Source organism: Typha angustifolia, chromosome 8, assembly GCF_048772165.1.
Source record: "Typha angustifolia cultivar Huaian chromosome 8, ASM4877216v1, whole genome shotgun sequence".
NCBI lineage: Eukaryota > Viridiplantae > Streptophyta > Magnoliopsida > Poales > Typhaceae > Typha > Typha angustifolia.
Genome location: NC_133246.1, coordinates 1675815 through 1700649, shown reverse-complemented (window position 1 = coordinate 1700649; position 24835 = coordinate 1675815). Strand labels below are relative to the sequence as shown.

The following is a 24835-nucleotide window of genomic DNA, read 5'->3' as shown; positions in this document are numbered from 1 at the left end:
TAATATTTATATTACTAATGTAATATACTCTCATATTTAGCATGTTAATATTTGTTAGATTACAGATATCTAATATTATTCGCTGGGTCAATGAGTCAGGGTTGAGCTATGAACATAAAAAGTGGGCTTGGGTTTCAAAATAATATATATATATATATATATATCCAGGTGGACTAGGCTCAGACCTACTAGAATTAGTCGAGCTTAGAATTGGGCTCGACCCACTTTATTCATGGCAAATTGGGGGATCAAACTAGGTTAAACTCAGTCACTAAGTGCTCTCAAGGCTTTAACTAACCGAGAATATTATTTCTTATATTTTGTATTATAAAAGGAGTGGTACTGTCTAACTTTTTTATATATGATGTGACTACTACTAGTAGCATTTATAATTTTTATCACATGCTAATAAATTTGCACTATCTCTTTTAAGTTGATTTTTTTTTACAATAAATTTTAACTTGCGAATATCACTCTGATCCACCACTTTTTTATTAACATATCTTCTTCCTAGTATCTTTCTCTAACCAAAGTGGCTAAGAGAGACAAGAGACTTCTGCCTCATAATTTATTGTTGTAGTTTATAGTCGTGTAACTTTGAGGATGGAGTTTATTATTAGTAAGAGAAATACTTGTTTCTAAGACTATTGCTGTATATTCTGGGCTTGTTCCTCGGAATTAAAGCTTTCTTTAGTTTTGGGTGATACTCTACTTAATAGTAGGTTTATTTAAAAAAAAGAGAAACAAGTTGAGGCGTTGTGGACAGTTGCAATACTAGAGATTGTTAGATTCTATAGAATCTTGTGAAGGTAAAAGACAGAGGCTGCGATGAAAACAGAGCTCACACGACCTCCAATGCCGGGCATCATGCCATGGATGACCCAAGTTGGAGGTTAAGAAGACTTGAAATGTCTCCTATCTACGAGTCATGCTTTTCTGGGTTTTGTCTCCTAAATAAAACATTTGGTTCCCTAACAACTACTCCACAGTTTAATACTAAGTACTCGTCTGAGGTGGGATTGGTGGATTTGCCCGGGGGTGGAGGAAGTTGTTTAAGCAATTAATTTTGCAGTTTAGTCCATAATAAATCTCTATTACCACCGCCACTAAGACACTAACTCCCCATCTCACTTCGCCCCCAAAAAATAAATAATAAATAAATAAATAAATAAATAAAATTGTCACGACATGAGGGAAATCATCCGCCCACGTCCATGGGCCGCCGTGGCAGTTTGGGGCCCACGGGACACGGTGGCGCCCGCCCATAGGCCGTAGGCTGCGGGACTTGGATACGTACCGCCGTTATCTCTAACGGCGTTATAACCGACACGTCGACACACGTGCGTGCCGAAAAGCGCAGAGACGAGGTTAAAAGTTAAAAAAGATCCCTCCCTTCATGGGCGCCACTATTCTCACGCCCCTTTTTTCCTCTTTCCGCTCATCCGACCCGACGATGTCAACGTGGGGGATATCCTCCGCGAGGGGTAACAATATCACTGCTAATTGCGTTCTCGTCGACAGCGCTACATAAATGCTCGAACGACCGGAAAAAACTACAAGAATGCCACTCCTCCCTGGGTTTGGAAAAGGCGACAACGAAAATACGAAATTGATCACACCGAGCTCCAGATGAAGGACAGCTCGTTTGGGTCTCTAGAAAGCGAAGTTGTTCGTGTCCAGCACAACCCACCACATCAAATTAGCTAGCAATGGTCCATCTGCCTCTTTCTATAGATTTATCCACATTTATCTCATCATCTCTTATACAAATCTCCCAACCTGGAGGAGCTAACAACAAAAGAGTTGCAGGTAATCGATCATTCTCCTCTCCTTTTTTTTTATCGCCCTTTAATGAGTCAACGTCAAGTGCACCAAGGCCAAATAGTCTTTTGATCTTGATCTCCATTATTGATTGGTTGGATTAGAAGCTGGCTTCTTAGACAAGTAAACAAATTGATCAATCTTGCAGGCTGTCGATAGGAAAAAAGTAAGCTGGATATCAAAATGGCATCTGAATCCAGCTCGTGTTGTCATTGTCGTCGAATCCAGTTTTGAGCTATGTAATTTCCAGTACTAAAAATTGTAAACTAAACGAGAACTTTGCTATAAGGAAGAAAGGAAATATCAGCCCTCCGCACTACGCAATGAGAATTAGTACAGAGGGGTAGCCTTGTAAATAATTCGAATGACCAGGTCCATTACTAAACCCCTCCAGCTATTCTCTTGGAGAAGATCGTATGCGTCCATGGATGTAGGAACTCTCTGCATCCAAGTAATTTACTGAGATTACGATTTAATAGCCAGCCAAGAGATGGCACGTGGTCATTCAGGGGAATGGTACAGTCGGGTTTTTATAGGCGATCTGCTTCTCCTTCCTCCTTATTGGATAAACTAGTGGGGATAGTATCGACCAGCCACAGTAACAGTAAACAGTAAAGAAAGCAAAAAAGAGGAGCTCTCTCTCTCTCTCTCTCTCTCTCTCTCTCTCTCTCTCTCTCCTTTTTCTCTTCTACTCGATTCCGCCAAACACGCACTAGTCTCTTCACGTCCGGCATTTGGATCCGAACCCAAAATCGAAGAAAGGAAGCGGAAGTAGAGGCGACAGAGATCTCCCGACTCAATCTGTTGTCGGAAAGTTTGAAATCAACGGTGGAATCGCGATCGACGGGCATTTCTCGATTCGAGTTCTGTTTTGATCGGATTGGATCGTTGGTAGGGCTTAGTTTAAATATAATGGAGGTGGATTCGAGTCGTATTGGGAGGAGAGGAGGGGGCGGATATTGATGCTTGGTCGCCGGCCAAGGGGATGTCGGGGGCGGCGTCGGATCTTGGCCGGGCAGGGCCGGTCGAGAGGGATATCGAGCAGGTAATGGTTCGATTTGCTAAAAGTAGGATATTTTTGCAAGAAAATGTATGGTTTTGTTCCTTCAAGATTTAACTGCTTGGTTTTGATTGCCAAACACGATTCTGGATAAAGTATGAACAATGAACTGCATTTTGTGGCATTGCGTTTGATGCTACGGGATTTAGTGAGTGCTCTAGTTATCTCAAACCAATTTGGGGTCCTGACAACTACTGGTTAATCCTGTAAAATTGGGGAATCTGCTGGTTAATTTCAGTGCTTAGATTATATTGGGACTTCGTGAAATGGGGTTATGAGGAATTTTACAATTTGTTTCTGTTGTGTTTCTTTTCTTATACTTAGATTATGGTTTATATTGAACTGGGCGGTTGGAAATCCACTAGAATATTGTGGTGCAGTAGAAGTGAGGGAAATATAGTAGATATTTGGTAAGACTGCATGTAGAGTTTAGAAATGATTAAACAGGAGGTAAGCTAGAAACACACACATACACACAAATACACACACACACTAATAGGGGGAAGATCATCTGTTGTTCAGTGAAAGAAGCCTAGGCAGTAGGCAGAGTTAGGCAGTTAGCTTTACCAAAATTAACATTTATGGATTGAAATGCAAAATAGGTTCTGAGCAATGTGAGGATAACAAGATCATTGTTGTTCATCTATGCATGTTGCCATGGAAAAGAAAGAGCTAACCTAATATCTTACAAAGTCAGACCTTTGTGAACTAGGCAGTGAATCAGGAACTTAGCTATGTTTGGGTGCCTAAGCTGGACATATGGATGTTTGGAAAGACTTTTTGCACAACTTTTTGTGGAACTGAAATTCAAGTATCTGTCTGAGAGAGAATGTTTATAAAATTTTAGAAGAGCTGCTATCAAGTAATATCTGTGTTTAATCCCTATCGTGCTTCCAGCTATATTATAATTAGACTGAAATCAATCTACAGTTGCTGCAGTGCATTTCTTGTGCCTTCGGTGGTTTTCAGGGACGTGACTTTGCATAATTGATATAATATTGATGAATTATGAAACAAGGAGAATCTTTTCTGGCTGGACTTTACCTTGTAGCTCTTACTCAGAGAACAACTACACATTTGTTGTGCTCACTTATTTTGTTTTTGCAGCTTTCTGATAGGAATATAGGATTCTTGTTTTCCAGTCTTCATACACTTACTAATTGTATTGCTTATGCTTTGAAAGTGCTTTGTTAGTGTTATTAGGTCCGTGCTTTTCTTTGATTCTTCTTGTATATATCATGTTGTGCGCTATTCATATTATTTGCTATAGAATCTTGACAGAATGTTTCCTTTTTCTAATTTTACAGGCTATCACTGCTCTTAAGAAAGGAGCATACTTACTCAAGTATGGGCGCAGAGGGAAGCCCAAGTTTTGCCCATTTAGACTGTCCAATGTGAGATTGAGATTTAAATTCTTTCTGTCCAGAGTAGCAAGTTGCACCGACCAATTTTGTTGTTGTTTGTTTTCCATCTATTCATGGTTTATGAATGTGCTATATTCTGGTCTGAATTTTCACATTGGTAGAAGCCTTGTGCACCGGGGACACCTTTCTTGTATATAAACACAAATGTTTAACCAAACCTTGCTTATAATTTAATGGCCCATTTGGTAAAATTTATTTGCTATTAATAAGTAAATCTTGCAAGCTGTTCTATCTTGGTTATGTGAACAATTAAATAGGAGGTCGTTGACAAAGTGATTGATATGGTTATATCAATTTGCTACTCTTTTGATAACTTAAGCCACAGTTGTATGCTTGTATGCATAATTTTGTGAAATCACAGACGGATATGTGTCCTTTGTGTCTTACATTCATATATATCTGCAGTACTTGAGTCTGCTTGTATGTTCTAGTCTTGTTGTTTGTTTCTTCTGTTTCTTTATGTGCTAGAATATATTTCTTACTTCTAATGATTGGATTTTGCTTTTTTCAGGATGAATCTGTATTAATATGGTTCTCTGGAAAAGAGGAGAAACACCTCAAGTTGAGCCATGTATCCAGAATTATGCCTGGACAACGAACTGTAAGAATTCATATATTTTTATTCTGAAGTCTTCATAATTCAATTTTAACTGCCATGAAAAGAGGATGTCTTTTGTATCAATTTTTTCTCTGGTCACTGGTGATGATTGTTTAACTCTAGCAAATCAGTAACCCATGCAATCACATCATACATATTTTTTCAAGTATATTCCTTTATAACTTTTTTATGTACAATTATACCTTTCGTTTTTGAGTTTCAGGTCATTTTTCTTATCTGCTGGTATTTTCACTTTATACAGACAAAATATTTGTTTGTATGTTAGACAAATTCTATCTTTCGCTGGACATTAGAAACACACTTTCAGTTATTTCTCTATATTTCATCATAAGAAACCGCAGATGCCAATCTATATTTGCATCATTTGGTTCATCCGATTTTTATCTTTTCCATGACAGCTTTTGTTTTTTATGCCATTTGTATTGAGTATCCCTACTTTGCTTTCTTGCTAGTACAAATCGTTTAAGTTTGATTAGGGGCAAATATTTGATCTCCAAAACAGTATTTTTAAATATATCTAAATTAGAATCTGTAGAAGTCATTTTGAGAATCTCATGACTATGTTTAGTATTGGACAATTATGTGGAAATTCAGTCCATGTGAGAGGACTGTCCTAATCTTCACTTTATGGCCAACTGAGTGAGAGTTTACAACTTGTTTCTTCTTGTTTGCCCTGCAAGGACATATTGCATTATGCTTTGAAGATCCTACTGACATCAGAATTTCACACATCTGACACTCATTCTCCTTTTTCTTGAGAAGTTGAGATGGAAAGAGACAGGGATGGTCGTGATATATATCAAACTTGGTTTGGCATTGAATTTTCTGGAATGAGGTGTGATATGGTCAGAATAGTATGAGAATGGTGTATGGTTTGTGCAGGATTCTATATTTTCTGTAGTAAACAGAACACAAAAGAATCTAATAAAGTTTTTTCAAAATATGTAGTCATTTTCCAGCAATTATGATGTCTAATTTGTGGTACCAAGCGTATCAATTGGCTTAGATTTAGTAATACTTAAAAAACTGTGGATTGATGAGGGATGCATTTTTTGTTTTCCAGGCAATCTTTCAGAGGTATCCACGGCCTGAGAAGGAATGCCAGTCATTTTCTCTAATCTATAGTGATAGATCATTGGATATTGTAAGTTGTCTCTATTCCTGTTGTACTGTTAGAACATCACATGATTGTACTGCTGCTTATTGTGTAGCTTTTATGAGCACCTGTGTTGTTTATTTTCCATTGAATTTGCCCAATTATAAAGGTCGAGTATCTCATTCCTACCTATATCAGATATGTAAGGATAAAGATGAAGCAGAAGTTTGGTTTGCTGGTCTAAAGACATTGATCTCACGTAGCCATCATCGAAAATGGAGAACAGAATCAAGAAGTGATGGAGTGTCAACTGGCACAAGCAGTCCAAGAACATATACTCGTAGAAGTTCACCGTTAAGTTCTCCTTTTGGTAGCAATGAAAGCATGCAGAAGGTCTTCCATCTTCATTCTAAATTCTTTTCTTCATTATTGTTGCTATATGATGCTTAAATCTGGAAAGTCCTCAGTCCTTTATTTAACTCAGGATGGCAGTGACAACTTTCAGCTCCGAAGCCCATATGATAGCCCACCAAAGAATGGTTTAGACAAGGCCTTTTCTGATGTTGTATTATATGCTGTTCCTCCTAAGGGGTTCTTTCCATCAGATTCCACTACTGGGTCAGTCCACTCTTTGTCATCCGGATACTCAGATAATGTGAACGGGCATTCAAGAGGCATTACGATGGATGCGTTCAGGGTAAGCTTGTCAAGTGCCGTTAGTTCATCAAGTCAAGGCTCTGGTCATGATGATGGTGATGCTTTAGGGGATGTTCTCATATGGGGGGAAGGAACTGCTGATGGAATTTTGGGTGGTGGAAATACAAGAGTTAGTAGCAGTTTAGGTGCCAAAATGGATTCCCATGTGCCAAAAGCATTAGAATCTGCTGTAATACTTGATGTCCAGAATATCTCATGTGGTAGAAGACATGCTGCACTTGTCACCAAGCAAGGAGAGATATACTCTTGGGGGGAGGAATCAGGAGGCAGGCTTGGACATGGAGTAGATTCTGATGTCTCGCAGCCAAAACTTATTGATGCTCTTGTTAATACGAACATTGAACTAGTAGCATGTGGGGAGCACCACACTTGTGCTGTTACACTTTCTGGAGACTTGTACACATGGGGTGATGGTACTTTTAATTTTGGACTTCTTGGTCATGGAAATGAAGTAAGCCACTGGATCCCCAAAAGGGTTAATGGACCTTTGGAGGGAATACATGTCTCATCAATTTCCTGTGGACCTTGGCATACAGCTGTTGTCACTTCTTCTGGGCAATTGTTTACCTTTGGGGACGGAACTTTTGGTGTCCTAGGTCATGGAAATCGCAAAAGTCTCTCGACTCCTAAGGAAGTGGAATCCCTCAAAGGGCTCCGCACCGTGCGTGCAGCTTGTGGTGTTTGGCATACTGCTGCGGTTGTAGAAGTTATGGCAGGGAATTCAAGTTCTAGCATATGCTCTTCTGGTAAGCTCTTCACATGGGGTGATGGTGATAAAGGTCGTCTGGGACATGGGGACAAAGAACCAAGACTTGTACCTACTTGTGTGGCTGCATTGGTCGAGCCGAACTTTTGTCAAGTTGCTTGTGGCCATAGCCTAACAGTTGCACTTACAACCTCAGGCCATGTCTATACAATTGGAAGCACTGTTTATGGTCAACTTGGAAATCCACAAGCAGATGGCAAGCTCCCTGTACGAGTTGAAGGAAAGCTTCTTAAAAACTTTGTTGAAGAGATCTCCTGTGGTGCTTATCATGTAGCAGTCCTGACTTCAAGGAGTGAAGTGTACACTTGGGGTAAAGGAGCAAATGGCAGATTAGGTCATGGTGACACTGATGATAGAAATTCACCTACATTGGTTGAAGCCTTAAAAGATAAACAAGTCAGGAGTGTTGTTTGTGGCACTAATTTTACTGCAGCTATCTGTATTCATAAATGGGTGTCTGGTGTTGATCAGTCTATGTGCTCAGGCTGCCGCCTCACATTTAATTTTAAGAGGAAACGGCATAATTGCTACAATTGTGCACTTGTATTTTGCCATTCTTGCAGCAGTAAAAAGACTCTTAGGGCTTCAATGGCACCTAATCCTAACAAACCATATCGTGTTTGTGACAGCTGCTACAGCAAGCTGAGTAGGGCAGCAGAAGCTGACTCGATATCTTATTCTGCAACTGCCAGGAAAGGAAATGTTATCCAGGGATGCAATGATATTATTGAAGAGGATAAATTAGATGCAAGATCAAATGTACAGATATCTAGGTTGTCTTCTATGGAGTCCTTTAAGCATGTGGAAGGCAGTTCTTCCAAGAGAAACAAGAAATTTGAATTCAATGGCAGTCGTGTATCTCCTATCCCTAATGGAAGTTCACAATGGGGTGCCCTTAACATTTCAAAGTCATTCAACCCTGTATTTGGAGCATCAAAAAAATTCTTTTCAGCTTCTGTTCCTGGATCCAGAATTGTTTCTAGGGCAACATCACCGATATCAAGAAGGACAAGCCCTCCGCGTTCTACAACACCAACGCCAACTCTGGGAGGTCTAACTTCTCAGAAACTTGTTGTGGACAATGTAGACAAAACAGATGATAACCTAAGCCAAGAAGTTCTTAGGTTGAGAGCGCAGGTACATGTTTTAATATATTATCCATTTCTGAGTCCTATGTAACTCATCTTTGGGTTAATTTTGTTTAGGAAAGCATTTTGCTCTTTCATAGTTATGGAGGAGATCTCTATATCAGATTATGTGACATTTAATTTGTTGAGGAAAGTAGATTATAATGGATATATCCTTCTGGGCTGTGGCTTTTCTAACCAAATAAGGGATAGTAGGATATTATATTATTAATCTATTATTAAATAAAAGTAATATTATGAAATTCAAAATGGACTACGTGAAAAATTGTTACCTTATAAGCTATTGCCAAGGTTTAGCTCAACAGATACATGATGGAGTGATGGACAATGTAGATAGAAATCATAGGAGCTATAAGAATTTAAAGTAGCTTCACCACATTTTCTTGGATTGATTCAATACTATAGTTTTTTGCACTTTGTAGAGTAGTACACTACAACCCTCTTTTCTTAGCTCTTGAATGGACAACATGGTGCCCTGACCTTCCTTTGTGAACTCCAAATCAGTCAGAATCAATTATGTCATTCATTAGCAGAACGCTTGCTATATAAGAACACCTAGATGTCTAGTTTTCTGTAATAGAAACGAATAAAGCAATTGACATGCCTAAGAATAGATTTTTTTGAGCTAGAATAAAAAAAATTACCAAACGAGCCACTTGTGCTAGCTCTGCCAGGCAGATGGCAGTTCTATCTGCAAGAACTTTATGCAGATTACTGCAAGTGCAAGCTTGAAGCTTCACTGTTTATTTTACATAACAAAAAACCACAGTTATATTCTTTCTTGACAATGTTAATTGACAGAACTGAATAAATGCTTACTTATTCATCCAATTGGTATGCTTTTTGATTGGATTTTTAAAGCTGCTACTTCATTTCCACCTACGTTTACTTGAATTACATATTAAGAATGCTTTAGTTCCCAATATGTGCTTCTGTACAGAGATAACCAGTTTCTTTTCAGTTAGTATTATAATGTATGATTTATTTCTTCTGATGATGTCTGGTTAGTAGATGCATGTCTATTGAATGTCTTCCATTTCACCTGGTTATGCAGTTTGTGAATCATAAGAAGTTCCCTAGGTAACCTGATATTAAGTGTTGTGAGTTATAAATTTAAAAAGTGCCAAAGTTTGCAACCTTATAAATGAATCCTTATTTCAGGTGGAAACTCTTACTCGAAAATCCCAACTTCAAGAAGTTGAGTTGGACAGAACAACTAAACAGTTGAAGGAGGCTATTGCTATTGCAGGGGAAGAAACTGCGAAGTGCAAAGCAGCAAAAGAAGTTATTAAGTCTCTCACAGCACAGGTAAGATTGTTTATTTTAAGTGTTGACATGGATGAGTTTCTGGATAGCTGCAAAATATTTTGCATAAATTTGCTTTCCTCATGGTTATTCTATGAACTCATGATATTACTATGACTTCCATCTTCTCAACCTTATTTAGTTAAACAACAATTTATTATACATTTCGATATTGTCCAGCCTAAATTGATTTTGAATGAAATATCCATGTTCAAATGGGTTCGTAGTATATCTTCATATTCTGTGTCATAACATATCTAATGAATCAATCCTACTATAGCTGCTGCCAAAGTGGCACAAAGTCATCAATCTTTTGAATGAGGGGCACATTATCACTTTATCACTATAACATTGTCTAGATAATTCTTCTGGTGTTTGGTTAATATTCATCATTGTTGCAGTATGATGTTATGTTGTGGCATGGTTGGCAACTTAAGGATATAAAATATGTATGGTGATATGTCTTGTTTCTTTGACTTTGTTATGACTGGGGGTCAATTAATTTGCTAAGACAGTAACCTCTTACTATAACTCCTAAGGATTTGTTATTAAAGCCAAGAAAAACCATTTGAGCATCTGATTATACTGAATTATTGATCTAAAGGCAGCATGCCTTTGAAAAAGAAAACACAGTGATACTGGAAATGGAACGATATGGATGCTATGATACCAACTGTTGTCGTAAAATTCTGGGAAAATGTATAGTGGTCCACGAGGCTTTGGATAAATGATCACCACTTTAGATGAATTCACAAGATACAGAATGACTCCTCGTTAAACTCAATGAAGATCACAAAGAACTACATATCAAATAACATTCACAAGAAGAAATACACCTAAGATCAAGAAAGCATTTCCAAGCAAACTAGGTTTCATAAAAGAAGATAATAATTTCTCACTTTGCGGCCACAAGCCCGGAAGACTAAATAAAGACTAAAAGGAGACTTAAAATCCTAATCCGACAAAATACACACTTTCCATTTATGAGAAGTTTCGACCAGGACTCATCATAACTCAACCTGAACACATTGGAACAAACATTATTGAATTCTGAGTTTACACTAAAAGATATAAGTATAGAACTTTCCTAATACAGTAATATCGCTGATTTGGGGACCTAATTGATCTATTTTGGCCGAGATCCACCTTTGGTCATAATAACCATTGGTTGTGGTGAGTTTTGACCATAATCACGTCTTCTCTTGGAGCACTAAATCCCACTCAATGCTGATCTCATCACAGCCTGTTTTCCTGTTCAAACTCCAGTTTATTTCTTTTTCAGTGGATATCTTCGTAAGATTTAATTTCTGATAATTATCTCTTAAAAAGGTTGGTGAATAATATTTCAATCATGAATCCTTTGGATACACCCAATTATCCTCTTTTGTTTCTGCATCACATTCGTTATAGATGTGAAAGGTTAAACACTTAAACTGCACAGTGGGTACTCACTTATATTAGTCTGCAGACTTCCTCTAAAGATTTCAATCTAGAGAAAAATTGATAGCTTGGAATTCTTTCATGGTTTATATAACTTGAATTTTTCTTTGTAAATAAATTAAAAAATTTCTAGTGCAATTCTGAATGATATCGTTATCAATTTGTTTAATTCAGTTGAATTATGCTAAAGCATGGTCCATTGTACTTATGGGATTCTCTTGTTGATAATAGTTGAAGGGCATGGCTGAAAGGCTACCTGTAGGAGCAGCCAAGAACACTAAATTACCTTCTTTAACAGCCCTCAACAGTAGTCCAATTTCAAGCTACATATCAGCTGCAGCTATTGAAAGTATGATCAGCCCAATAACTTCTGGGGAACCAGATTCAAATGGTTTACTTGTTTCAAATGGACCAAATTTCGTCAGCAACAAGAATAAAGCAGGTCATTCAGAAGTACTCAAGAATGGAACCAAATTAACAGAGTCAGACCCTAAGCATGAGTCTGAATGGGTTGAGCAAGATGAGCCAGGCGTGTACATTACCCTCACTTCTCTACCTGGGGGTGCCAAAGATCTCAAGAGAGTTCGCTTCAGGTATGTCTAAGTTCCTTCTCTCCAAAAGCAAAAGCAAACTATCATGGCATTCCATACTAACGTTTCTTGATAAACTTATGCTACTTAGTGAAGCACAACTTTTAGTTGCTTCTTGCTTGTTTCCAAGTTTTAAGTAGCTTATTCAGAAAAAGAAAAGGCATACTTAAGTTGTCAATCTGTATTAACATTATCTTATTAATATATAATCCTGACCCTACATAGTTGAATCCTTTGTTCATTAGACTATCAATTTTCGACGTCCAAATATAGATTTCTCTGAACTAAAAGTAAAGATAATATTTATTATGGGAAAGTCATAGGAGCAGTCTATTATGTATGATATTGTTATAATATACTTTATGCCAATAATTGGTAGTGGTTGAAAGTTACAACATGAAGAAATATTTCAAAAGTACTTTCAATAGTTGAACTTCCTATCAATGGTTAAGCTTAATTATAAGCAGTAATCTAATTAATGATTATATCAGCTATAGAAATGCTGCTGCATTTGATTTTCTAGTTGACATTCTTTCTTGAATCAAATGGTGGTTTGTGGCACCTGGGAAAATGCAAGTTCTAAGTGCAAATTTAATGTTCAGTTCAATAGCATCCACTTATTCATTTTCTGAATTCAGTCGGAAGCGCTTCAGTGAGAAACAAGCGGAACAATGGTGGGCCGAGAACCGTGCGAGAGTATACGAGCAGTATAACGTTCGCATGGCTGACAAGTCTACTGCTAGTATTGGCAGTGAAGAAGTATCCCATTGATATAAGATTGACCACCCATGCATTGGACTATCAATTGAACTCAAGCTCCAATCACAAGGAAGCTCCCATTGATCGAGCGGTTGTAGACATGGCTATCATTTTATTTTAGCCCCACTAAAGAATATATAGGTGCCTGATTAAGAGTTGTGAGTTGGTCTCTTATATGATCTTTACTCCTCTTCTTATTGTGTGAAAAATTAGAGTGAGAGTTCGAGATTGAGAAATGTAAATTCTTAGTGGCAGGTTGCTAATATTTTGGTCTTTGTAAATTCATAAGCGAAAGCATTGACTTCTTTTTTCTCTTCTTCCATCATCTGACAAATTCAAAGTAACACTGTTGAATCAGCTACCGAGCTGTATTATATTGTGTGGAGATGGCTGGATACGATGCAAGCAGTCTCTCGGATCTACACCTCGTATTTTTCATCTATGGATTATTCAGAGGAAACCTTTTGCTTTTTATTTCTTTCTTGAGAGGCAGAGAAAAGTTATTGAACAGCTGCCTACCCAAGGTGAATTTCAGTAGTTGTACTAGAAATCTATTATTATTTTTTTGACATGAAGGATAATAGTGTTCTAAAGATTTGGCATCTTTTGTGAGATTTATGTTTGTACTCAGACTTGGGTCATCTAAAAGTACAGGAGATTTTTTCCCCTCTTTTATCTTGTCCTTCAAAGTAGAACTAGATTCTTGAAAGAAGGCTTATTATTTCAACAATCGGTTAAATGAAAGTTACCCTGAGGTCATCAGACCCAAAATCGAGGAATCTCGCTGACTTTTGATTTCTTGTACTTGATCCTGTGGGTTCCAACTAGTAAGTAATCTTTCCATTAAGAAAGGACAATAAAGTCTAAAGGCTACGGCCTCTCATGTTACATGTATATGAGGGTAAATAACTTAATACGCAGGAAAATTCTCTTAACAACAACAAAAAGAGAAAAATCATCCGGCAAAAGTGAATTTTTGACTAGTTGGTATATAATTTAAATATAAATTTAGGTGAGTTTTGTGTCGTCGTATCTAATTATAAAGATATTAAATCGGACATTGATTTTCAAATATAAATAACTTAATTAAAAATTAATATATTTGGTAATTTGTATTCATTTTTTAAATATAAGTTAGTGCGACTTGTATCTCAGTGAAATGCCGTTATAAATAATTTGTTGAAGCAAAAAAGTGATCTGTGGAAATTTCATATTTAAATATATTAATTGGGGACTTAAACTCTCCGATTTATTCGACGCATTTTAAGTTTCGAAGGGGAGTAAATGCGTTTAAAGAAAGACTTTGGGAGGGGCTAGTTTTGTCAAAAACTCGTCAAAAGTTTCCCGCTTCTCGTCCTAGGCATCGTCTGCTTCAAACCGCAAAAACCCATTTACTTTCCCTCTCTTAAAAGATCACACACCCTCTTCCACATCTCTCTCTCTCCTATGGCTCCCCCTTTCTTCTTCCCCTCCGATCTCAAAAATCTCGAAGAAGAATCAGATGAGCACGGCCTCCGCGTTGAATCCGCCGTTCAGATCTCCTGTCTCCGCCCTGCCGAACTCGAAGAGCTCGTCAAAGGTCAGCCCTGCTCCTCCTTTCCCTTCCCCGTCCCCTCTCCCTCCCTCTCTTTCTCGATTTGGAACGAAGACACTAATCTCTAAACTCGTTGAATTCGGTGAAAAAGGCGTGGCCTTTGATCTCTCCGACAAGGAGCTCTTCTGCATCGAGGAGCAGGACCTATTCGACCGCATCTACTCCCTCGTGAGGGACTTCTCCCGCCTCTCCCCTTCCCTCAAGTTCAACCTCGTCGAAACCCTCCGCTCCAACCTCAGCGTCCTCCTTCCCAATGTCGACTCCCTTTCGCGGGCCCCTGAGCAGTCACCGTGCGGGGAAACCCCCATTGCCGAGCGCATCACCTCCCACCGCAACGCCCTTAAGATCTACTCTTTTTTCCTCCTGACCATTGCCCTCAAGGAGGAGTCCAGCAATGAGACTGGTGGTAGTTCCAAGGTATATACTGTCTCATCTTCTTTGATGGCCTGAGTGAAAAGGATAATTTTGTTATCTTTGTTTAGGTAGCTGTTCAAGGACGAAGGAAAAATCCAGGGTACTCGTGGAATTGGGAAGTGCAGAGGAGTCGGATTGTCAATTTGATTGCCAACTCTCTTGAAATCAACCTTTCTTTGCTCTTCGGGTCAACTGAAACTGATGAGAATTATCTTTCTTTTATCTCAAAGTAGGCTTTTGTTATGTGATATCTCCATTTCTTCTATCTGCCATTCTTTTACTTCTGTCATTACAACTGTTCACAAATTTTTAGGTGCGGTTTTGCTCTTTATGAGAATCAGAACTTGTTAAAGGATGAAGATACCAGAAATGCCCTAGGTCGTATCATAGGCACTATTGCCACTAAACATCACCGCATTGATCAGACATGTGTGTCAATCTTGAACTTGATCCACAAGTTTGACTTTGCTGTCCCACACATTGCTGAAGCAGTTGCTGCTGCCGAGAAGAAATTTGGTGATGGAAGCCTTGCTGTTGCCCTTATCAGGGAGATTGGGCGCACTGATCCTAAGGATTACGTGAGGGATGGCGTAGGAGCAGAGAATGTTGGGAGGTTCCTAATAGAGATGGCCCACTTATCTCCAAAGCTTGTGTCCACTAATGTTGGTGTTCTAGTCCCTCATTTTGGTGGAGACTCTTATAAGATTAGGAATGCTCTTGTTGCTGTCTTGGGCAAATTGGTTGCACTGGCTTACAGGGATGTTGAAGGTGATATGAGCTCTAAAGCCCTGCGCTTGCGAGGAAAGCAAGCAATGTTGGAGATTCTGATCGAGCGGTGCCGGGATGTGTCAGCGTACACGAGAAGTCGGGTTCTTCAGGTGTGGGCAGAGTTATGTGAGCAAAATTCTGTCTCCATTGGATTGTGGAATGAAGTGGCCTCAATAGCTTCTGGGAGGCTGGGGGATAAGAGTGCAATGGTGAGGAAATCAGCACTGAATTTGCTCATCACTATGCTGCAGCATAACCCTTTTGGGCCACAGCTTCGTATTGGAGCTTTTGAGGCAACTTTAGAGAAGTATAAAGAAAAGTTGCATGGCATGGAGCCTTCTTGCCCTTCAGAAGACGCTCCTAAGGATGATGCTGAAACTGGAGAAGTGGTAGAGGAGCAACAAGAAAGTGTTAGCGACAGTTGTTTGCCCTGTAGTGAAGAGCAGAAAGAATCTAATGCAACGATTCCAGATATCGGTAATCTGGAGCAGATCAGGGCACTCGTAGCCTCATTAGAAGCTGGTCTGCGGTTCTCAAGGTGCATAACTTCACTGATGCCGACCCTAGTCCAGTTGTTGGCTTCATCTTCTGCCACTGATGTGGAGAACACGATCCTTCTTCTGATGAGATGCAGGCAGTTCCAGATTGATGGCTCAGAAGAGTGTCTCCGCAGAATGTTGCCTCTGGTAAAGCTCAAAGAACCTTCTATGTAGGAAAGCTATAACATTTTGTAGGCACATGCTGATTCCTTTTTGTTGATTCTCTACAGGTATTCTCCCAGGATAAATCTATATATGAAGCTGTGGAAAATGCATTTATCACTATATATATCAGAAAAAGTCCAATGGAAACTGCTAAAAATTTGCTGAGCGTTGCAATTGGTTCCAGTATTGGAGACCTTGCAGCTTTGGAATGTTTAATTAGTTCTTTGGTATCTAAAGGGGAGATATCGTCAAGCACGGTATTTACTCTTGCTATGAAACTTGCTGGTCCTCTTTGTTGTATAGATAGATGATTCGGAGATCCTCTTACTAATTATTTCTCATAACTTGCTAGTATTATTATTTTTTCCCTTTTCTTTTCTCTTACTTTTTAACCAGGTAGTGGCCTTTATTATGAAGTTCTCTTCATGCATCTATCTATTATGAACCAATTGCACCAAATAAATGATTCTTGAAGACACTATTGTAATCAAGGCAGATCCAAATCATATTCTAGTACTTGATCAAAGTGGTAGTTTTCACTTTTTAGTCTGTAACTTACTAACATAAAAGATATATCATTATGTCTCAATTAGTTCGGTTAGTTGATATTGTAACTTGGGACACAATATCTTTCTGTCTAATGATTATGTTCTTATTCTGAAACTGCTGTTTGTATGCAGTCCCAGATCATGAATGCTGATAAATATATAGTGGTTACCATTATGAGAATCTTTAAAAATAACCTGTATGTACGTAAAATAAAACCAACCTATTAATGGAAACACATGGTGTGTACCACAAATATGTCTGTGAAGACACAGAAACTACAAAAATATTACTCTTGCTTATTCATGCTACAGGAAGATTAATCTGTATTGAACTTTCTTATTTCTCTACAGATCTCAGCTTTATGGGATTTCTTTAACTTTAATGTCAAGGGAGTGGTTGCAGTGCAAAGCCGTGGAGCTTTATCAATTCTTTGTATGGCAGCAAAGTCATCTCCCAGTATTCTAGGTGCTCATTTGCAGGATATTATTGATATTGGTTTTGGAAGGTGGGCTAAGGAGGAGCCTTTACTAGCAAGAACTGCTTGTGTTGCTCTTGAAAGGCTGTCAGAGGAAGATAAGGAAAAACTAAGAAGCACTGGAAGCAGAGTTTTTGGCATTCTGCAAAGCTTAATAACTGACTTCTGGCTCCCAGAGAACATTTGGTATGCTGCTGCTGATAAAGCAATAAGCACCATATATTCAGTACACCCGACACCTGAGATCTTTGCTGTTAATGTAGTAAAGAGGTCTCTCAGTTCTGTATTCAGTTGTAAAGGAGGAGATGAAGTGTCCAATGGTGCAGAAGAAGAAAGCATCGACTTTCTTTCCACAATGCCAGCTGCAAAGCTTGGTAGATTTCTGTTTATCATAAGTCATATTGCTCTGAATCAATTGGTGTACATTGAATCTTGTATTAGGAAGATTACAAAACAGAAGGGGAAGAAAGAAAAATTGGATTCTCTGTCTGAGGCTGTCCATGTTCATCCAACCGAAGCAACTGAGGTGTGTTTTCACCCAGTACAACTACTTTAAAGTCAATACGTTTACTAACTGATTTTCACGGAATTAATTAGTTATGTAAAAGTAATTATTTTCTTACAATTTCTTTTTCTGAGATTGTGACAGGTGCAAGGTATAAATGATGAATTGGGCCTTGGTGCATCAGTAGATGCACTGATTGATTCACTTGCCGAAAGAGCAGAGAGAGAGATTGTTTCTGGTGGTTCCGTTGAAAAGTACCTTATAGGATATTGTGCACCTTTTCTCTCAAAGCTTTGTAGAAATTTAAATTTGATGCAAAAGGTTGTTTCCCAGTTTCCTGTGTTTATTACATGTAAACTGAGTATTGAATTTTACTTTCCTTCTAACAGTAATATAGCTATCCTATTCTTGTTACTGTTGTCATTCTTTGTTAACCACAGAGGCATTTGCCATTGCTGTTTTGTAGTTTCCGCAGTTGCAAGCTTCTGCGATGCTTGCTCTTTGTAGACTAATGATTATTGATTCCCACTTTTGGTAAGGATTTCATGCATCATGCATTGCACATTTTCATCTTTTCAGATTTATGCTGCAAATGATGGCAGCTTGTAATCTCAATTTCTGAACTTACAGTGAAGCTAATCTCCAGCTCCTCTTTACTGTTGCCAAGAGCACACCATCAGAAACTGTTCGCTCTAATTGCACTGTGGCTCTTGGAGACTTGGCTGTTCGTTTTCCTAATCTTTTAGAGCCATGGACCGAGTATATGTATGCTCGACTACAAGATCCTTCAGTATCTGTAAGGAAGAATGCTGTTCTGGTGCTTTCTCATCTTATACTGAATGACATGATGAAGGTTGAGGAGGCTTGACTTGACACTCATCTGTTTCCTTAGTTTCTTTCTATTCCCTTTCTTCCATTATAACAAAATTGAGATGTTCCACAGGTCAAAGGGTACATAAATGAAATGGCTGTATGTATAGAAGACAAGGATGAGAGGATCTCAAGTCTTGCCAAGCTCTTCTTTCATGAGTTGTCAAAAAAGGGTACTTTACTACTGGTTGATTTAAAATTTGACTAACGCCTCTGGCACACTGGCATCTGATGACAGCATTTCTTGTTTCTTGAAGGAAGCAATCCAATTTATAATCTACTTCCAGATATCCTGGGAAGATTATGCAACCAGAATCTTAAGGAAGAATCCTTCTGCAACATCATGCAATTTCTAATAAGTTCTATCAAGAAGGTTTTGATGCCTTTTCTTTCTTGACAATCCATATTTGTGTTTATTGTCATCTAACTCTTGTTTCCTGAATTTGTTATGACTATCTTTAGGATAGACAAATGGAAGCTCTTGTTGAGAAGCTCTGCAATAGGTTCACTGGTGTAACTGGTAGGACCCTTGTCATCTCCTAAGTTTCTTCTGCCTATCATGTATCCTGCAAGTTTCCTTGGTATTGGTTATTCAATCATCTTGTGGAATAATCTTTCTTGCCAACTTCTAAGTTCCGTTTACAGGAGATTTACAATATTGGCTAAAATCAATCTGACCGAAGTTTGGAGCCACAACTATTTAGTTCATCCTTTACATGCTAATCATCTGCTTTTTGTTCAGCTCTTTTTTTATAAGTACTTTTTATACCATTCTGAAAGTTAGTAAGTTCCTACTAGATTAAGAAGAGTGTAGAAATTTTTTTGCTCTCTCAAGCTAACTTCTCAGTCATTCAGATTTTCAAATGTGGAACTGCCATAAAAGCAAAGAAATGGTATATCACCTATTAGCCTTGATGACAGTTTGACATTTTATTGCTGTAAAGCACCAATGTACAAGCTAAAGGTTCCAAGTAAAATAACAGCATGTCCTTTGATACTATGCGGGTGTCGTAAAGTGGTTAGCCAGCATAGTTTTAAATTCTACACTTTCCAGGAAAAGAGAGTGCCTAGTCATGTTAGAGGGTAATTACCCCAATAGAGTAATAATCATTGGACACTTTTAGGCTCCTCTCTTGTACAGTTATATTGATCAGCTTATGTCTGCTCTCTTTTTATTTGCTGCATGTTTTATTTTCACTGTGTGTTACTATCTGAGGAAGTCACTTTTAGGTTCTCCCATACTCATGGTGTTCTTTGTCTTAAGGTTTAAGCACTTGTTAATTACTTCTCATTGCTTTTATCTTCCCAAGAATTATGAGTATGATGGTTTTCTTCAATCATGTCCTCTCTTGCAGATGTTAGACAGTGGGAATATATAGCTTATTGCCTTTCTCAGTTATCATTCAGTGAAAAGGGGCTGAAAAAGCTTATTGAGTATTTCAAAGCTTATGAACATGCGTTATCTGAAGAATCAGTGATGAATCACTTCAGAAGCATAATTGCCAAGGTAATGACATATCTTAAGCATTAATGTTCTTTATTCATCTGTGAAGGCATTAAATTGCATTACTGCTGAGGTTGGGAGCGACCAACTTGAAAGTGTTGTTATGCTACTAACATATTTTATAATGTTACCTGTCATAAATAGTGCAAAAAGTTTGCAAAACCAGAGTTCAAAGCTTGCATTGAGGAATTCGATGAGAAGCTTAGTAAGATTCACATGGAAAGGAAGGATCAAGAGATAACTGCCAGAAATGCTCTGGCACATCAGCAGAAAATCGGTACTCTAGAAGGCCTCCTGATGAATGATAGAGGTGGTGGAAACAACAATGAAAATATATCTGAAGGTAATCAGTTTGAATTACTGCTTTCTTGATCCTTGGTCTTTTGCTCACATTATTATTTTAAGCTTTTAAGTACTAACCATCTTTGTTTAGCTTTCCAAGTCAGATCTGACATAATTTGGTCATTAAAGTAACTCATGGCCAAATCAGTGTATAATTCAGTTTTTGAAATAATACTTATCTTTCCAATCTTCTTATTGTATTGGACCGTTGGACTTGATATCATTTTCTGCTCATTATGCACAAGAGGTTTTTATTTTCCTACAGATGAAACTGATGGAGTAGTTAACACTTCAATGGGGAGAAAAATCATAAAGAAGGAGAATCTGCCTGATACGAATGATACGAGGTCAGAACAGAGTAGTGTCTCAAGTGTTGTGACAGAAGCTGAGGCAGATGATATGGAGGTCCAATCGCCAAAAACTTCTCGCAAAGGTTAATCTACTGCCATAACAGGGTACTTAAGTTAAAAATCCATCATCATTTTTCTTTTTCTTTCAAAGCCTCACTATTCTGGAAGCCATTCAGGTATTTTGAAATCTAGAACAAAGAAAAGCAGAGGCTTGGCCACTGTGAGATCTAACAGATAGTGATGTGAAAACCCCAGCTCAAGTAGAAGGTATGTCATCTTGATTTAGCTTCAAGATTTGGCGTTTGGTTTGAGTTTTGAATCATCTCCACGTAAAGCAATGATTTCCTATAAATTGCAATGATTACCCTTGCTAATGAAGTTGAAATCTCTTCGTGTTAAATTACTTCAATTAAATGGCCATTGATAACCTGTATGTTTATGAAGTTGCAGATACGGTTATTCTAAATTAACCATCAGGAAGTTGCATCTCAATTGGCTTTGATAGATAACTATTCTTCTGGTGCACGCTCAGTCATTTTCCTAGCCATGGCAGTTATATACCAACACACCTTCTCCTAAGATTTGGTTTCTTTCTGAACATTTTTCAGGGTGTAAAATATTGTATACAGATGAACCCATTTCTAATATATCAGTCTGTTATATAATAGATACATGGATTGCTCTTTTTGATTTTCTTTTAGAAATACATTAGATACATGAATTGTTGTAATGCTTCTCCGGTGGATGGCATTTTTTAGCTCTTAAAGTAAAGTTAACCTGCTCAAAAGAGGTAATCCATCATCAAAACTTCTCTTTCAAAAAGCTTGAAGTATGGATGATATCATGATGATATATACACCAACATATCTTACCAGTCCTGACCTAAAATATGATTTCAAAGATCTAATGACAGTCATCTGAAGAATTAAAACCAAGTTACATGGAAAATATAATCTTGTGTGAATCAAAGAGAAGATCAAAGCATTAGCATCTAAATGATGTTCTCTGGATTGTTCCAACATATACGCAAGCACAAAATTGGTAATAACACAGCGTCATTCAGTTTTTCTTTCATGATTTCCTCAAATAATTTTCCTCGGATTTAGAAAAAGAGTGGCTCATTATTTTCCTGAGCAAATTTGAACACTAACTAATAAGACAACTTAATTTGAGCACAATCATGATAGTTCCTCTCTTTCCCCAAGACATGTTAATCTTAACCATAAGTCATCAAACAGGGTTGCTTCACATAAGCAACAAAAAGCAGAGAAACAGCTAGATCACCTTGTGAAACATAAAGCCAAGAAGAAGAGCTCCTGTGTTTCACAGATGTAATTAATAAGACTTTCCACAATGTATTAAGCTCCCAGCTCCCAAGAAAAGTCCAAAAACTGCAGCACTTCCAAGAGTGGTTTGCCCGATATATCTGATTTTGAGTAATCCTGGGACCTGTGATGCAAAAACAACATTTTAGTAGATGGTCCATTTTTTTGGAGGAAAATTTTATAGTGTGCAGTGAAAGGTACATGGAAAACCGTCAGCTCAATGTCGTCAGAAAAAGAATCCTTTCAGTGAAGGAGGCAAGTAGATGGAATACCTTGAAGTTACATCTAAATTCTTCTAGTAGGCAAAAAATCAAGATGAAGTCTCTGAAAAGAAGATGAAAACATAGACCAGGACAAAGCTCTTAATTGATGAAAGTGAACATCAAGACTACAATTGAGGACTCTTTGTTGGATCAGAATCAAGAACGGGGTGCTTAATGAAAAAAGATGCCTCAGTGAACTTTGCAACATGATTATATGGCAACTGGTTCCTTCTGGGGGATGATGTGTACCGACGTTTGAGGGGTGTGTGTATCAGCAGCTAGTGTTATGTCTTTTAAGGAAATAGGGTAGTTTACTCACCTTTGATTTGGAAAAATCCCTTACTGTTCCAAATAAGCAAAATCACAGAAAAGGATTCCAAGTACTGTTCCAGGAAACAACTGAATTCACATGCTAAGGGCCAGCGTCACACATCAACAACATTTTACTAGTCACTAAGAGGATAAAGGCCTCAAAGCACAGATCCATGCACCAGTTAATACTAGCTGATGATATCTTTCAGTTAAAAAGCGTTGAGCGAATGAATGTGTGATGTGTACTACCTGTTAGCAAATGATGGACCAGAAAAAATCTCAAGGGATAGAACCAATCTATTGGCTTTACATTGTAAAGCTTGAGTAACACCATAAAAGATAAAGTACAACCAGTGAGCTTAAAATCAAGTGCTAACAGCATTCACCTCACATGATCTCTAAGCCAAAGGTGCAGCCAATACAAGTAGGTACTTATTTTATTATTTTCTTAAAACTTAACATCCCATTGTATCTTACAGAAGAAAGATGTGTGGTTAGAAAATCAAGAAATATACCTTGTATCTGATAGCTTCATATGTCCCATAAACTGCACCTGCAAAGGTTAATCCTTGTAAATAATTTTCTTGGTTAAGCAATTCAAAGATAAAGAAACACCAAAGTAGAACTCACAGGAACCAAAGTTAAGAGGAAGAAAACAAAGAAAAAAAATAAGGTGGGTATAGATCAATCTGTGCAGCACTGCACCGTACAGCCAAGATGATGAAAACTGGCAACTTTCCCCATGTCAATGATTTGATTGAATTTCATTCGGTATTACTAATGTCCTATCACTTTGAACATCGTCCCATCAATTATGGAGCCAATCTCATGTTGTTTGCAAAGCTAAACCTTGAGTTAAATTATATGGATTTGTAAAATCAAAATTATTCCAGACAAGTTTGGATGCATGATTCTGAATTGAGCAGAATACAAAAACGAGCTAGCTACTGAAAAATTAATAATTTGGTTAATGAAGAGAAAGAGTGTCAACACTGTCAAGTTTCTTAATAGGTGGTTTATGAGCAAAGGCAATCTAATTGTTACTTGATGATTTAGTCTGGAGGAGAACCATCATAGAAGATGGAGGTGCTCGCCTTAACATATGCATTTTGAGACACAAAGGCCTAAAGGCTCAGAGTAGCAACAGAAGATTCATCTTGGAGTAAAGTTAGGGGCTCGTAAATTAGTCATGAAAGAGACAAATCAGGATGGCAAAGCAGAAATAAAGCTACTGCAGCCATGGAATGAACCATAGACTTACATTCCATTATCAAAGCACTCTTAGTGCGTCCTCACCAAGAAGAGAGTATTACACACACAAAGCACTATATTTGATCAATAATAATTTCTTAAATAACAATGTACGTTGTGCAAGTTTCTTATTTGCTCCAGCAATGTGCTTTCTTTGAGCTATGCCCCAATACTATAGCCATGATTCATGGCAACTCCGCCTTATTGATGCTTTTAGCATCTGTAAGAATTTCAAAATCTACAGCAAGTTAATGGTTCAATAAGGACGATCACAAACGCTTACGCAAATGAATAAAGTGATCTACCCGAGGAAATAAAGTCCCTAATTGTTTATCATACGTCAGATACTGATGAACAACAACCAAAAGATCATAGCTTGAACTCGATAACAAATTATAGCACCAAATCCATCTAATAACCTTTCATAAACTCAAAAAGGGTTGCTACTTTCCCTTCCCTATGAAATCCACTACAGAGTAAAGAGAAGCAAAAAGGAAATCTTAAAACGTTGGGCGTTTAGGGTTTTAAAGAAGAGGGGAGCAAGTGTACCGACTGCTCCGCCGACGGCGCCGCCAACAGCTACGCCTGCGGTGACGCGAGCCAAGCAGCTGTCTCTCGCCATGTCCTCCGCCGCCTTTGCCTTCGCTGAAGAGGAGAAGGGACTCTTTGTTCGAATCCGAGATACCAAACCGGAGTCGAGCCGAGATTTCTTGGCTTCGGTGATTGTAGGGCTTTATACCCGAGAGTTCTTGTCGACCGAGATTTATCCGGACTTAAAAGAGGTGAATAAAAGTTCTTATGAGGTTTTCTTCGCAAAATAACCCCCTAACTCCAAGGCGAGAGTCTCATGAAAATTACCATTAA

General features: G+C 38.1%; 3 protein-coding genes across 4 annotated transcripts; 2 read left to right on the top strand and 1 right to left on the bottom strand.

Annotated features, from left to right (window-relative positions):
* The first annotated feature begins 2460 nt into the window (after nucleotides 1–2460).
* On the top strand, nucleotides 2461–13102 carry LOC140765926 (PH, RCC1 and FYVE domains-containing protein 1). The gene is made up of 9 exons (XM_073105259.1): nucleotides 2461–2866; nucleotides 4189–4275; nucleotides 4817–4906; nucleotides 5988–6068; nucleotides 6219–6413; nucleotides 6505–8640; nucleotides 9813–9959; nucleotides 11628–11989; nucleotides 12625–13102. The coding sequence occupies exons 1-9, from the start codon at nucleotides 2807–2809 to the stop codon at nucleotides 12755–12757; spliced, it is 3291 nt and encodes a 1096-aa protein (XP_072961360.1). The 5' UTR covers nucleotides 2461–2806; the 3' UTR covers nucleotides 12758–13102.
* A 1065-nt stretch (nucleotides 13103–14167) lies between these two features.
* On the top strand, nucleotides 14168–21533 carry LOC140765924 (condensin-1 complex subunit CAP-D2). Of its 2 annotated transcripts, none has more exons than XM_073105258.1 (17): nucleotides 14168–14324; nucleotides 14431–14756; nucleotides 14822–14982; nucleotides 15067–16207; nucleotides 16291–16482; nucleotides 17125–17775; nucleotides 17899–18075; nucleotides 18221–18288; nucleotides 18385–18607; nucleotides 18698–18797; nucleotides 18882–18997; nucleotides 19087–19144; nucleotides 19980–20131; nucleotides 20273–20471; nucleotides 20736–20903; nucleotides 20997–21087; nucleotides 21271–21533. In XM_073105258.1, the coding sequence occupies exons 1-16, from the start codon at nucleotides 14192–14194 to the stop codon at nucleotides 21056–21058; spliced, it is 3927 nt and encodes a 1308-aa protein (XP_072961359.1). In that variant the 5' UTR covers nucleotides 14168–14191; the 3' UTR covers nucleotides 21059–21087; nucleotides 21271–21533. The 2 variants fall into 2 exon arrangements, with proteins under 2 accessions (XP_072961359.1, XP_072961358.1); XM_073105257.1 differs by having other exon boundaries at nucleotides 21265–21532.
* A 325-nt stretch (nucleotides 21534–21858) lies between these two features.
* On the bottom strand, nucleotides 21859–24742 carry LOC140765937 (uncharacterized). Its single transcript, XM_073105275.1, has 3 exons — nucleotides 24521–24742; nucleotides 23236–23273; nucleotides 21859–22269 (listed from the first exon to the last, which is right to left on the bottom strand). The coding sequence occupies exons 1-3, from the start codon at nucleotides 24591–24593 to the stop codon at nucleotides 22156–22158; spliced, it is 225 nt and encodes a 74-aa protein (XP_072961376.1). The 5' UTR covers nucleotides 24594–24742; the 3' UTR covers nucleotides 21859–22155.
* Between the last annotated feature and the right edge of the window lie 93 nt (nucleotides 24743–24835).